The 14,455-nt window shown below is 35.4% G+C and overlaps 6 protein-coding genes across 6 annotated transcripts; 2 read left to right on the forward strand and 4 right to left on the reverse strand.

The window, feature by feature from the left end:
- Positions 1-184: 184 nt before the first annotated feature.
- Positions 185-2,306, forward strand: DFA_04792 (uncharacterized protein; the record flags this gene model as incomplete). Its single annotated transcript, XM_004360456.1, has 4 exons — positions 185-296; positions 622-824; positions 894-1,681; positions 1,751-2,306. The coding sequence occupies 4 exons, from the start codon at positions 185-187 to the stop codon at positions 2,304-2,306; spliced, it is 1,659 nt and encodes a 552-aa protein (XP_004360513.1).
- Positions 2,307-2,518: 212 nt separating this feature from the next.
- On the reverse strand, positions 2,519-5,071 carry DFA_04793 (uncharacterized protein; the record flags this gene model as incomplete). The annotated part of the gene is made up of 3 exons (XM_004360457.1): positions 2,519-3,475; positions 3,688-4,242; positions 5,069-5,071. 3 exons carry the CDS (start codon positions 5,069-5,071, stop codon positions 2,519-2,521), a joined length of 1,515 nt encoding a protein of 504 aa, XP_004360514.1.
- Positions 5,072-5,132: 61 nt separating this feature from the next.
- DFA_04794 (uncharacterized protein) lies at positions 5,133-5,875 on the reverse strand (the record flags this gene model as incomplete). Its single annotated transcript, XM_004360458.1, has 2 exons — positions 5,133-5,766; positions 5,862-5,875. 2 exons carry the CDS (start codon positions 5,873-5,875, stop codon positions 5,133-5,135), a joined length of 648 nt encoding a protein of 215 aa, XP_004360515.1.
- A 965-nt stretch (positions 5,876-6,840) lies between these two features.
- On the reverse strand, positions 6,841-9,085 carry mkcF (putative protein serine/threonine kinase; the record flags this gene model as incomplete). Its single annotated transcript, XM_004360459.1, has 4 exons — positions 6,841-6,939; positions 7,015-7,711; positions 7,789-8,822; positions 8,900-9,085. 4 exons carry the CDS (start codon positions 9,083-9,085, stop codon positions 6,841-6,843), a joined length of 2,016 nt encoding a protein of 671 aa, XP_004360516.1.
- Positions 9,086-10,007: 922 nt separating this feature from the next.
- On the forward strand, positions 10,008-10,646 carry DFA_04796 (uncharacterized protein; the record flags this gene model as incomplete). Its single annotated transcript, XM_004360460.1, has 3 exons — positions 10,008-10,089; positions 10,261-10,423; positions 10,622-10,646. The coding sequence occupies 3 exons, from the start codon at positions 10,008-10,010 to the stop codon at positions 10,644-10,646; spliced, it is 270 nt and encodes an 89-aa protein (XP_004360517.1).
- Positions 10,647-10,700: 54 nt separating this feature from the next.
- On the reverse strand, positions 10,701-14,144 carry nop14 (U3 snoRNP protein; the record flags this gene model as incomplete). The annotated part of the gene is made up of 5 exons (XM_004360461.1): positions 10,701-11,250; positions 11,323-11,672; positions 11,759-13,561; positions 13,630-13,764; positions 13,875-14,144. The coding sequence occupies 5 exons, from the start codon at positions 14,142-14,144 to the stop codon at positions 10,701-10,703; spliced, it is 3,108 nt and encodes a 1,035-aa protein (XP_004360518.1).
- Positions 14,145-14,455: the final 311 nt, after the last annotated feature.

Raw genomic sequence — 14,455 nt, forward strand, 5'->3', positions numbered from 1 at the left:
CCTAGACATGTATAGAATTTAAGAATTTATTGATTATAGGGATAGAAATCACCGAATATACCTGGGTATTTCTGATTAAAACTATCTCTCTCTTGTATGAATTTTTCTATATCTTCTTTTAAATCGGAAAGGAGTGCAGTAGGGGTGTCATAAGTTGCAGGAGGTGTAGGTTCCTTTAAATGTCATGATTCCAAATGTTGGAGAAGTTTTGTTCCATTCTCCATACCCTTTCCAAGTATCATATAGGATAAAAGTTCTTCTCGACTCAATTCTTTGGCAAAGTAATATTGAAACATGTAAATAAGACTACTATCAATCCCCGATGTTATTCGTTGTCGACTTCTCTTCCATATTCGTGATTCAAACCTCATGAGGGTATTTAAATATTAATTTTAATATATTGATTAAAGTAAATACCATTTTTATAATAATACCAAAAAAGAACGATTGTCATTGAGGGTTCAGTATCCCCGAAGAATTTACATTTTCATTCTTTAATATTCGATATTACACGTATTAGCAACATCAACTCGATGACGACTACATCAATCAATAGGTTTCCCCTATTCTATTATCTATTCTTTATTATTAGTTGTTGGTGGTGTATTAGTAGTATTATAGTAGTCGTAGATTCAACGCCGACTGCAAATGGTGGTATTATCGCTATCAATAGACCATTATTAAGTGTTGAAGAATTACAATTACAAAATGAACAACAACAACCTTTATTACAACAACAACAACAACAGCAACAACAACAACAAAGAGGAGGAAATAATAATAATCCAAAAGATTATAGTAAAGATGTATTGGATGTTTTAAATGTATGTTTTTTATAGCCTATCGGAGGTGATTATATGTATGTGTATTAATAAACAAATATATATCTATAGAAAATGAAGAAACAGATTAACAAATTTAGACATGTTAGATTATTTAAATTCCCAGAGATTGAACCATACAAGGCTAAATTGGGGTCACCAAACTATGACTTGACCATATTAGAAGCATCTACAAACGAGTGTTACTTTAGCGAAGACGGTCATTCGAAATGGCAGTCTAGACGATTGGTCAATGTCGGAGGATACCAATACGCTACACAACAAGACTTTGTAGTTGGTCAAAACTACAACTTTCGTCTAATGATCAACGATCCCGATACTACAACTAGTTGTCGTACCATTCAACTAAGAATCTATCGGGATTATACTGGTCTTCTTTCTATCCCAGAATTTATTTGTATCGAACAACAAGACAACAACAACGACGACGACAATAATGGTGACCATGCTGGTGACCAACAACAACAACCAAAAGTTGTTAAACAATTACAAGATACATTTAAATTAATGACATATAATATTTGGAATTACAACAAACCATGGAGAATAAGAAGTAAACTCATTACAGACATTATAAAGGATCATCAACCCGATGTGATTGCACTACAAGAACTTAGATACAGTAAATGGGATGGTGAACATTACAAAGAATCACCAAAATTAATGGGTCAGGAACGTAATCAAATTCAACATATTGTAAACCTACTATCATTCCATAATCTCAAATACAACTATTATTATCTACCATCGATGATTTATAATAATGAAGTTGATGGTCTTCAAATGGAAGGATTAGGAATTCTTTCAAAACATCCAATTGTAAAGATTGAATCAACAAAGTATGTGTGTCAAATATTTAACAACAATGTTGATCTATTTATTTATTTTATTTTAATTTATTTATTTAGATTAACAAATGATCATATTGATGATACAACAGATACACATCAAAGATCATGTTTACTTGCAACTATCAATATTGATGGACGTCACTTGAATGTACTTACATCTCATTTTTCATTGTCCTTTCAAGGTGGACAAAGAAATGCTTATGAAATTCACAATTGGACAAAACAATATGATGACGCACCCAATATTCTAGTTGGTGATTTCAATGCTGAACCCAACTCTCACCCAATACAATTTTTGACTGGTAAACATTCTATCAAAGATAATACTGGTGATTTCAAGGATATGTATGATACTTACTGTCAAAGTAATCCTGATAATTCAATATGTACCACCAAAGGTGGAATTACTTATCGCGATGTTGGAGATGTATCAATTGAAAAGAGAATTGATTTTATAATGGTAAAACAATCTTCAAAATCAACCACCACCAATCAAATAGAATTAACCAACCTTGAAAGTGTTGGTGGTCAAAGATTTGATGATAATGGAATACCTCTTTCCATTTTCCCCTCTGATCATAGTGGTTTAGTTTCAACTTTTAAATTCATCTAAAAATAACAAAGTTAATAATAATAATAATATTGATAATATGTAATAATAAATAAATAATAATATAATGTATTGTTGTTAGTTTTTATATTTTATATGTATGTACATTAATGCAATAATGCAATAAAGAGAGAATTAAATTATTATTTATTTTGTTGAAAAAAAAAGGTATACTCTTTGGTTTTGTTTTGTTTTGTTCGCTTTGTGTTTGTTGTTTAAATGATCTTTGGTCTTCTGACATTGTTAAATTTGAAACGGTTAACACCTTCCAAACCACCAGAGGTATAACCAGAGGTTTGACCAGTGCTAGAACCAGTAGTTTGACCGGTAGATCCAGTGGCAGAGGTTTGACCAGAGGTTTGACCAGTGGTTTGTCCAGAGGTTTGACCGGTAGATTGACCAGTGGATCCAGTGGCAGAGGTTTGACCAGTGGATTGACCGGTGGATTGACCAGTAGATTGACCAGTGCTGGCAGAGGTTGGGTTGGATGAGGTACCAGTTCCACCAGAGGTTGGGCTGGATGAAGTGCCAGTGGTTTGACCGGTGGTTGGGTTGGATGAAGTGCCAGAGGTTTGACCAGTGGTAGAGGTTGGCTCGGATGATGATTGTGAGCCTGATTGAGATCCAGTAGAGGTGAATCCATCTTGTGAACCGGTTTGGGAACCAGATTGGGAGCCAGTTTGGGATGAACCAGATTGGGAAGAGTCGGAATTGGAAGAAGTACCAGAAGTGGTAGTACCTCCAGCAGATGAACTCTTGCCACTGGAACTGCCAGCAGATGACTTGCCAGATGATTTACCGGAACTGCTGCCGCCAGATGACTTGCCAGAACTGCTGCCTCCAGATGATTTACCAGAGCTGCCGCCAGCGCTAGAGCCGCCGGTGGTCTTGCCAGAGCTGGAACCAGCGCCAGTGTTTGGTGGACCGGTGGTGATGTGTGGGCCAGTGGTACCGTGGGTGCTGGAGACTGGACCGGTGGTGTGTGGACCAGTGGTGGTGTGTGGACCAGATGATACAGCTGGGCCGGTGGCAGTGTGGGTGGTTGAGACTGCTGGACCGGTGGTGGTGTGGGTGGTGGCTGGACCAGAGGTAGCTGGACCGGTGGTAGCAGTGTGGGTGGTGGATGGACCGGCGGAGGTAGTGTGGGTGGTGGAGGCAGATGTTGTAGTTGGCTTGGGAACGAGCAATAGACAGACATGGAAGCAAAGACACCCTTGATTGGCTTGGTATTGTTGTAGACGGCAACAGTAGTGTAGGTGGCACCGTTGACCAATGGGGTTGGGGTTTGACATGGGCTCATGGTTTGGAGAAGTCCGTTCTTGTAGACTGGAACAGACTTGCAAATGACAGCACCGGTGGCATTGTTGACAAACGAGATACTAACGACTCCTTGAGAAGCGGTGGTTTGGAAAACGACAGCTTCAACGTTTTGTTGCCAGACAATGTTGTTGGATTGTGTGTAGACGCCTCCTGTGCCTGGGATATTGAAAGAGGTAAAGTTGGCGACGGCCGAGACAGCAGTACGGGTAACTGGCACAGATGCAGCTGATGGAGTATCGTACTTCATATAGTATTGGACAGAGACATTAGTGGCCGAGGTGTCAGTGACAAGGAATGAGATGGCCATTGAGAGTACGCTGGCAGCTGGGATGTTGACAATGTATGGTGATGGCAAGATGACTGGCTCAAACACATTGGAGAGGGTGAATGAGAAAATCTTGCGAGTTGATGGCTTGCTGACTGAAAAGTCGATTGACAAGACCTTGATGTCTTCACGATCGTATTGCTTGCCGTTGGTCTCATTGACAAAGACGGCTTGGAATGCAAGTATTTCAAAATTACCACTTGATGGCAATGGTAGAGATGTAAAGGTCTTTGTAATAACCTTTCCTTGGGTTGTTGGTCCCAAATTTACTGTTGAATTAAATAATGATGCATTCTATAAGTAGAGGATGAGGAAGAGGATTGCATCGGTTTTTTTTTTTTGCATAGGGATTGAAAATTATCGTGTACAATAAACAATAAAGAATGTTTGATTGATTTTAAAAGGTAGTCATAAAATAGGAGTAGTAGTAATCCCGATATGATAGTATTAGATATACAATGTGAAACGATGTTTGTTAGCAGTGTTTTGGTTGGGGGTGATCAAATTTAAAGGATGATTTTTTTTTTTGTGTGTGATGAATACATACGGTCACAGCGAGTGAAACGCACAAACATAATAAAATCGAAAGGATCAACTTCATTCTATTCTCTCTTTGTTTATATGTGTAAGAATTATGTGATGTATAAATGAAATTGAAAACAAAAAAGGGTCGTAGGGGTATAGCCTTCCGACGACAACAACCAGTTTAAACGCGAAACAGCTGAATAATAATCAAAAATTAAATATCGTAAAACAATCAGCAAGTATCGCACTACAAAAATGCCCTGGCTCTTTCTGTCGCTTTTTCCATCAGGTCCTCCTTTGCAGTTTTTTTTCAGCCCACCTCGATAGGGATAGGGCGTCAGACGACTCCCAAGTCATATCCCAACGAAATGAGACGAACTTGACAAAAATAACTACGTTTTAAGAAAAGACGATGATAATTCCCTAGAAGAGGCAAGCAGGGGTTTTGTTTGTTGTTTTAATTTGTTTATTTATTAGCCAACATTGAACCAATTGGTTATCCCGACTTTCGATCTCCTTTAAGATTATTATTATTATTATTATTATTTACAAAAAAAAAAATTGTTATGATGTAATGATATGATTGATTATATACCATTATGACAATGAGGATGATGTCTGTTGTCATATTAATGGGTTGAGCTCGCTTGGTTTGTTTCTTATTCTTTAGTGACAAATCTTCTTTTGGCAGGTTGTTTACTATTTCTAGATCTGCCACCACCAAGACTTGAGAGGGTGACACCACCACCAGTAGCACCAGCCAACATACTGTAGGATTGTTTGATCATTTGGACAAGAGATGGATGGAATTTGTTTCCATCGACATCTCTTGCTTTTTTGCCAAAGCAGATCTTGTTCATAAGGTCATAAGAGTTGTTTGTATAGATGTAACGAGTTTGCTTCTCCAACAATGCTTGAGTATATTTGGCTTTATCTTCTTCTGTGTCTTCATCTTCGTCCTCTCCTTCTACGTCTCCTTCCTCTTCATCTCCTTCTTCGATATCTTCACCACTATCATCTTCTCCTTCTTCAAATTCTTCGTCATCGTCTTCGTCGTCGTCTTCTTCTTCTTGATCGTCACCCTCTTCAGCGTCATCTTGTTCCTCTTCATCGAGTTCTTGGTCAATAACCTTTTGTTTCTTTACTTCTTCCTTTTCTTTGGTTTCAGTTGAAGTAGTAGTAGAGGAAGCAGTAGATTTAGAGGAAGATGAATCCTTCTTTTCAGTAGTCTTTCTCTTTAAGTTTGCTACTTGAGCAGCATCGGTCTCTTCATACTCTTCAATGGTTGGTTGTCTGTTTTAAATAATAAAACGATTAATCTTCTTTTGGTTCCTCATTTTTGTTCTTTTAAATATTTCACAATCGCAAAAAGAGTGTATTATACTTACTCTTCTCCTGTCATCTTTATCTGCTTCTATATATCTGTATCTCTCTCTGTTGCAATGAATGACAATATTAAATTAGTTAACAAACAAATTTTCAAAATTCCCTCAATTCAAAATTCCCTCCTTTTTTTTTAAATTCTTCACCACCAATATCTCAGCCCTTTATACATTAGAATATTTATACTCTAGAATCTTTAACAAGTAACAACAACAACAAAAGTACCTGGATTGAAGAATGACGATTGATTCGCCCAATCAATACCCCATCATCAAACAAACAAAGACCGCTTGAACCCACAAAGAAATAATCACATGATCATTATAAAAGTAATCAAAGTTCTAGCAAATAAAAATCAAGAGTAGAGTACAAGATAAAATAACAGACAGTTGCATTTATAAATACACAAATTCTTTTTGTTATTTCTTAATAAACATCTATAACAGAAATAGGCTTACAGTTTATCAGTTTTGCTAATGGTTGTGACCGCATTCGACTATTTATTATGGAAATGATTAGTATTATGTGAGGGATCAACTTCACCAACCAATATATCTTATCATATTAATCATTTCCTTAATAAATAGTCGAACCGGACGAGCTGTGTGCTCTAGTATCATGTATTAAAAAAATCTATAGAGTTTATAAAGTATAATATAAATAAATAATTTTATTTATTTATATCCACAATTGGTATATTACAATTTAATTGGAAAGTATTAAGTTTAATAAATTCCACTAGTCGGTATCTGCTACTATTATTATTATTATTATTATTATTATTATTATTATTATTATTATTATTATTATTATTATTATTATTATTATTTTATGATTTGAGAAATGGTTTGTCGGTCGATTAATATTATTATTATTTTGTGTATTGTTGGAAAATTAATTTAAGATATAATTCTTAGATTATTATTATTATTATTGTTTCTGGAGGTTAATTCATGATTGGTTATTATTTCTTTTTTCTTTTAATTAAAAGAAACCAGTATTATTAAGATTTCTTTGTAAGAACATATTATCAAATAATCCCTTCATTCCTTGTTTGGTTTCAGCTCTTTGGAAGAATGGATGCTAAAATAAAGAAAAAAAAAATTGATTAGTTGACGAGCCCGATCACTTTGTTGTTCCTTCTTTTTTTTAACATACTCTTAATAACTTATTAGCACTTGATCTTTTTGAAGGATCCATTTCAAAACATTGCCAAAGCATATCTTTGAGATCTAATGAACACTTGAATTTAGTGACATCGATACCTTGGGTAGAGTTGTAAAACATGGATTTGAATCGAGATTCACGATGAGGTGGTTTTCTGTACATCATTTCCAACATGCAGATACCAAAACTCCAAACGTCGGCGGGGAAGCTGTGTGGCTCACCCTTGATCATCTCGGGTGGCATCCAATAGGGACTGCCGACCATATGGTGACTGGCACCATTTTCGACAGATGCACACAACCCAAAATCAACCAACTTGATGTCACCTTCGAGCGAGATCATAATGTTGCCACTCTTTATGTCACGATGCACCAATTTGTTTTCGTGTAGGTAAGCAATACCCTTGAGGATCTCCTTTCCAATGTAACCAATATGAGTCTCTTTGAAAATATGACTCGACGATACTGCCTGCTCCAACGTACCACCTTGCATAAACTCTGTGACAATAAACATTTGACCGTCGTGTACCACGGCACCCTTGAAATCGACAATGTTTGGGTGTCGACATTTGTTTAAAAATCCAATCTCCAAATGTACATTTAATTGTTCCTTGGCATCTCTATAATGTACTACTTTAATTGCTACCTTTTTCTTTTCCCATTGTGCTTCAAATACTTTACCATATCCACTAAAATAGAAAAAGAGAGTAAGTCATTTTGTTACATATGTAATCTTTTTTACTCTCTCTATTTTAATATACATTACCCTTTACCAATTAATTGACCAAATTTCATTTTCTTTTTAATGTCTGGAATTGTTTTAACCAAGGTAGATGCCTTTGTAATGAATTCAGGTTTGACACCAGTTAATGTTCTCTTTCTTGACAACTTTAATTCTAATTTCTTTGTCTTTCTTTCAGTTTCGTCCTTGATTTGTTCCAATTCCAATTCTTCGTCTAGTGCAGAGGTTTGGATTTCCTTTTTGGCAGTGGCACCGTCTTTACTATTCTCTGACTTTTCAGATGGGGGACTAATATAGGTAATCTTTTGACGTGTAAGGAACTTGATGATAGTCAAAAATACTTTGATGTTCTTTCTGAGTTCGGATACTGGTATCTCTTCATGTTTGAGGTCATTGATAATGTCGTCTGGGAGATCTTCAAATTTACTGATAAAGAGACGTGGACAACGCTTTCTATTGGCATAACGACGTTTGGCAGTACTACTATTACTCTTTGACTTTCTAAAGAGACCGACATTCGATGTGGACAAATCTTCCTTTTTCTTTTTCTTTTCCGGTGCACTCTGGAATGGTGAGTCGGTTGGGTTGACAGGTCCAGCACCATCTAATTGCAAAGAGTTCATACTGTTTGATAATTGGTTGGTCGATGTGGTTGAAGTTGAACCACCGTTTGTGGTTGCTTCATTGCCAGAATCTCCCAATGACGAGGTCGATGATGTTAGTTTTTCGCGATTTGCCAAGTTGGATGCCGATGTATTTGGTGTGAATGAATCGGCTGTCGTTGCAGTCGTCGTTGTAGTAGTCGTCGTCGTCGTCGTAGATGTTTTACTATCACTTTCCTGAACCAAGTCATTCGATGACGATGAATTTGATGACGATGATTCTTCTAAATCTTGGTTGTTGGATAGTTCTTTTGGAACGGGTGCTGGTGATGAAGGAGATGATGGTGTTGTTACTGTTGATGATACTGTCGATGTAGATGGTGGTGGTGGTGTTGCTGCTGCTACTGTTGGAGTTGGTTCAGGATTTCTATTTACCAATGGTTGATTGGTTATAACCTAGAATTTCATTCGTTCAATCAACAAACAAATGTTAGTTAATCGTCTCTTTAGTACTAACACCTGTGGTTACTTACAGATAATGGTCTAGTATCAAGAGTGATCAAAGCCGATGGTAAAAGACCGATCTTTCCTTCGAGTCTACCTTTGATCATACCATTCTCGACACGCTCGATAAACTCTATACGTGTACCCTTTGTAAAGGTAAGGTGTCCGTCGGTTGGACCCGAATAGTCTGATGTCGCTAATAAATAGTATCCCATAGTATATAGTGTTACAATCGATGATGGTGGTGATGAGTCTGCTTGCTGCTTGCTGCTGTGTTGGTTGAGCTAAAGGTTTGGCTATACTAGTGTTTGTTTTGCAGTTCCCTCTGCAAACAAGAATGTCTCTATAATAATAATAATAATAATAATAATCCAACAAAGAAGAAGAAGAAGAAGATGATGATGCCGCCGATGATGAAGAAGGGAAATGGAAGAAACTCGAGTGAGCAAAGCAAGTTTGGGTAAGAAATAATACTGGCTAAGTTTGCTGAGCTATGTATAATTATAAGGCAAAAAAATCACTCAAAGCAGTTGTGTGTCAAAAAATCTTCAAAACTCAGATCTCGTGATCTGTATCTTTCACCAACCTTTACACGAGCGTGCTCGAGTATTATTAATAAGTTAATTAATAATTAACTAAAGTTAGTTATAACATTTATCTATCTATCTATTGTGATATCATCAATTTACTTTACTTTACTTTAATTGTTTCCATGGATGCGCGATATCTCATTTATCATTCATTATGTTAGAATGGTAAATATTAAATATTTTTAAAGTAACATTTTGATATGATAGTGGTTGTTGTAATCACTTTTGTGGGTATATGGTATGGAAAAAAATAAAATAAAGTGATTGCATTGTTTGTTTGCTCACCCCTACCCTTTTACCCCTCTCCCTCCTTTTAATGATACAAATTTTTTGTTATACTCTATCTTCTGTCTATCTCTCTCTTTCCATTTCTATATCTCTATCTTTATCGTTTCATTGTTATTATTATTTAAGAAAAGAACCTTTTTTCTTTACAGAACCAAACTAAAAAGTTGATTGTGCTTTAGCCAAGACAAAAAGAAAAGAGAGGGAAGATTGATTCAAATCAAGATCTCTCTCTCTCTCTCTCTCTCTCTTTTAGATATAAATGACAAGTTATCTTGGAGAATTATTAACATCGGTTGACAACTCTAATACTTTGGACAATGCAAAAGCATTACTGCAAACAAGTAAGTTGATTGATCGATTGATTGATCGAAACCTTGCATAATATTGCATAATAATCTCTGACCAAATTTTCATTTTTCTTTTTCAAATAGATGGAGAAGAATATGGAGATTTGTCAATGGTAATATTATACTTTTTATATCGAATCATTGTCAATATTATCATATTTATAGTTGGATGGAGTTTGGTGGCAGGACTACTCTTTTTTGTCATTTTCATGGTTATGATCACCTCGGAAATATTGCTATATCTCTTTGGAAGAGTTTTTCCAAACACTAGATTCTTTTTCAAACAAACAAGTCATATTTATAAGAAAGCTTGTCCTCCTCAAGAATAGTAATAATAATATTATTCTATTTAATTAATTAATTATAAAACCCAAACACGATGAACGATCATCGATAATTATTTTTTTTGTATATAATAATCGATTTCCCTTTTTCTTTTCTTTTCTTTTCTATTTTTCTTTTCTTTTTTTTTTTTGGATTTTATGTAAATAAAATCAATATTTATTATTATTAAAATTTGATATAGTAGATATAAAAGGTTAGAGAATTGATTATTAATATTAGAATTAAAATTAAAATTAAAATTAATATATTGTCGTTTTCGTTTAAATTCTTCCATCCAAACGATCCTTGAGTTTCTTGTATTTTTTGTGTTCGGATTGTTCGAGTTGTAATTCGGACATGACCTTGTTGGTCTTTTCTTGTTGTTCGGCACGTTCGGCAGTACGTTGCTTGGTCTTTTCTTGTTGAATAAACATGTTATCCTTGATGAGTTCACGGACGGCACCCTTGGATTCACGCTTCAACATCTTTTTGACTCTACGTTGTTCGGATCTGACGTGATTTGGATCGTCACCGTGTTCGTTGAAAGTTTCCATATACTTGGGGTCAAATGCTCTCTTGGAGGTTGGTTTGAATGTCAAAAGGGTCAATGGTACACGAGTAGAAACAATCTCCTTGTTGACGTCTTCTACCAACTTTTTAACTTGTTCAATACGTTTCTTGGTCGATTCGCTGTACACACTGCTATCCAATCTACTAAATACTTGAGTAAACATTGACAAAATCGATGGCAACGACATCTTGTATTCACTACCTCCATATTGTTTTACATATTTTTCAATCATATTTAATAATAAATTTAAAAAGTCAATCCTACAAAAAAAAACAAACAAATATTAATATTTGTAATCTAGATATAAAAGAATTTAAAGAAATAATACATACTTGAATTGATTTGATTCATAATATGAAATAGTTTCTTTTTGTTTTGGATTCAATAACAAATTGAAATCAATGTTTAGAGAAGCCTCCAATTTTGATAATTCCTTTGGATTTTGAACAGAGAGATAGTTTTCTGGTAATACTACTGTTGGAATGAGTAAAAGTGATTCAAAACTTGCCCATTGTGATTTTTGTTGTTGTTGTTGTGGTTGTGATTGTTTGGCGTTGTTGGTAGTAGTAGTAGTAGTGGTAGATTGTTGTTGTTTTGGTTGTTGATGTTGACAATAAATGGATAATAAACTTAATAATAATGATGAAATCTCTGGTGAATATCTATTACTACTTTGTAAATACTAAAATAATAAAAATAAAGAGGGTAAGGAGTATTAATACTAAATGAAATGAGATGGTTGATTATCTTAAAGATTTGTCTACTTACGAATAAAAATATATTTGAAAGGAAAAGGGAAGAAAGCATATCGTGAGCATTTTTGAGTGGACATTGAGTTAAAAGTTGAGCCATGAGGGTAATGGTAGGGGTGACAACTTGGTGGTGAAGATCGGATGTTGGGAAAACACTGCCAATCAATTTGATAGAGAGCAATTCTGGAACGTTGGGCCAGAGTGTGATGACTGGCGAGTTTAATAATTTGATGGATTCCAAACGGGTGGTAATTCTCTTGTAACAGGTTTTGATGACATCGGCAGCTGCTTCAGCCGAGATTTCTGGTACTTCTTGACTGATATCGAAAATATATTTACTTAGAATATCCAATTCTTTCCAATCTAATTTTTCTACCGCAGCAGCAACGGTGGTCTCGTCAGTTGTTGTTGTTGTTGATGGTACTTGAGTGTTACATGAAGATTGAATGATAAAATAGAAACGTTTCCACAAGATGGGGAGATAGGTCTTCATCTTTTCCTTGTTTTGTGGTTTGATAGAGACGTGATTACAAACACGGATACGAGTGTAAATCAATTCTCTTTCATCTGATGTTCTACCATACAACCAATCATTTAATTGTTCCAAATCATTTGGTACATTGAATGAATATGGAATTTCCAATTCTGCTTGTTTTTGTAATTCGATAATCTTTAATTCTCTTTCAACTCTTTTTTGTTCAATATCTAATTCATCCTCTTCTTCAGAATCATCCTCTTCTTCTTCTTCTTCTTCATCTTCTCCTTCTTCACCCATTTCCTTTTGAATTTCTTCATCTGAATCTAAATCTGCATCAGAATCTTCTTCTTCCTCTTCTTCTTCAGAATCTTCATCTTCATCTCCATCTTCTCCATCTTCTTCATCCTCTTCATTTTCTTCATCTTCTTCGTCATCACTTTGTTTAATACCAAATTCTTCTTCAGCAGTTGGTGGTCTATACATTGGAGCTTCACCGTTGTCCAATAGATAGTCATCATCACCAAGATCATCGGCAGTAAGGGTTAGAGCCTTTGGCTTGTTTGTCTTGTCCTTGTGTAACTTTTGCATACGCTTTTCACGACGCTTGGCAAGTTTGTTCTTTTCTTCGTCGTCTTCGAGGATGATCTCACCTCTCATTCTCTTGAGACGGTCTTCTTCGAGTTTGGTCAACTTTTCCATCTCTTCATTGATGATTTCCTCTTGTGTCTTTGTTCTACCAGTAGCCTTTACTCTGACATCGCCAGCCAACTCGATCATCAAAGTGTCATAGTCATCGGCCTGCACAATACCGCTAGCCTTGACACGAGCAGCCTCGATTTCCTCTGCCGTCAACTTTCTGACGTCGTCAAAGAGCGACAACAATGGATCACGTTTTGGCTTGTGTAGTCCACCCATAGCAGACACCAAATCACCTCTAATCTCGTTAAACTCGACATCCAACTGCTTTTGCATGTCCATATTGTCCATCTTTTCCTTTTGACGTTCGGCTCTGGCCAACTTTGACTTTAACATGATTTCAGCATACACCTCTTTCGATGTCTTTTTTCTTTCTGGTTGATCTCCTCCTTGTTTTTCCAAACCATTGTCGTCATCATCTACTTGGTCACCGTCGTCACCACCACCGACATAGCTGTCTGCAACATCATCATCTTCGATAAAGTCCTTTGACTTTCTCTTTCTACGTCCTGATCTTTCATCATCTTGTAATTCATCGTCTTCATCTGCAACGTAATCATCATCCTTTATGATTTCTCCCAAAGTATGACCCATATGTGTAAGTGTATCTTCTTCATCATTCAAGTTATAGAAATCTTTGTTTTTCTACAAAATAAATAAAAAGTAAGTATAACAATATTGATATTACTATCAAACTTTAAACATAGACATACCATTCTTTCTTTTTGATAACGCATCAACATCTTTTCATCTTCAGTTAATGAAGCATCATTTTCACCAACACGTTGATCATTAAAACTATTTGCTTTCTTTGATTCTTTGATATCAAATAACAATGTATTCTTTCTCTATAATGATTACATGTAATGTATTAGATAGATAGATGGAGAGAGAGTGAGTGTTAATAACTTTGTTCTACGATAGTTGTTGTTACTACTAACTCTATTTCGATACAAACCTTTTCAAAAGCATTATAACGTGATTGACCAAGAACACCAGAATCACCTTTAGTCTTTTTGCCAAGTACTTCATGCTTGACCTTGTTTACTTTACGATCAAAAGGATTAACACTTGCAGGTTTAACTGGTTTACCTGGAGCAGCACCTTTGGTTGGTGTTGTCGTACTATTGCTGGCACTCTTATCTGTTCTAGTAAAGACACCAGGCTTTTTAGGTAGATTAGTACCTGACTTGGTCATTACTTTATCTGCATTGCTTGGTCTGCCCATGATGTTTCTCTAACTTTTTATATAATATATATAATAGGGAGTAGCAACAAGATAGATAGATAGAGAAAGTAGTGAGATGTAATATTACACTCGTTCGGTTTTCGTGACAGAAAAAAAATAAAATAAAGAAATTTAATTTTGGTTGAGAGAGAGACCAAACCTACAGTAAGTAAGTAAATATAACTTTTAAAGAAGGATATGATATCAACTATATATATATGTTTTGAATAATCATTCTTTTTTTATATATTTTATTGATAAATAATAAAAAATGTATGTGCTCCCCAAAAAAAATGAAAAGGAGAACGAAC

The sequence above is a fragment of the Cavenderia fasciculata genome (assembly GCF_000203815.1).
Source record: "Cavenderia fasciculata unplaced genomic scaffold Scf_Dfasci-G-o-33e01.r1-3, whole genome shotgun sequence".
In the NCBI taxonomy this organism is placed as follows: domain Eukaryota; phylum Evosea; class Eumycetozoa; order Acytosteliales; family Cavenderiaceae; genus Cavenderia; species Cavenderia fasciculata.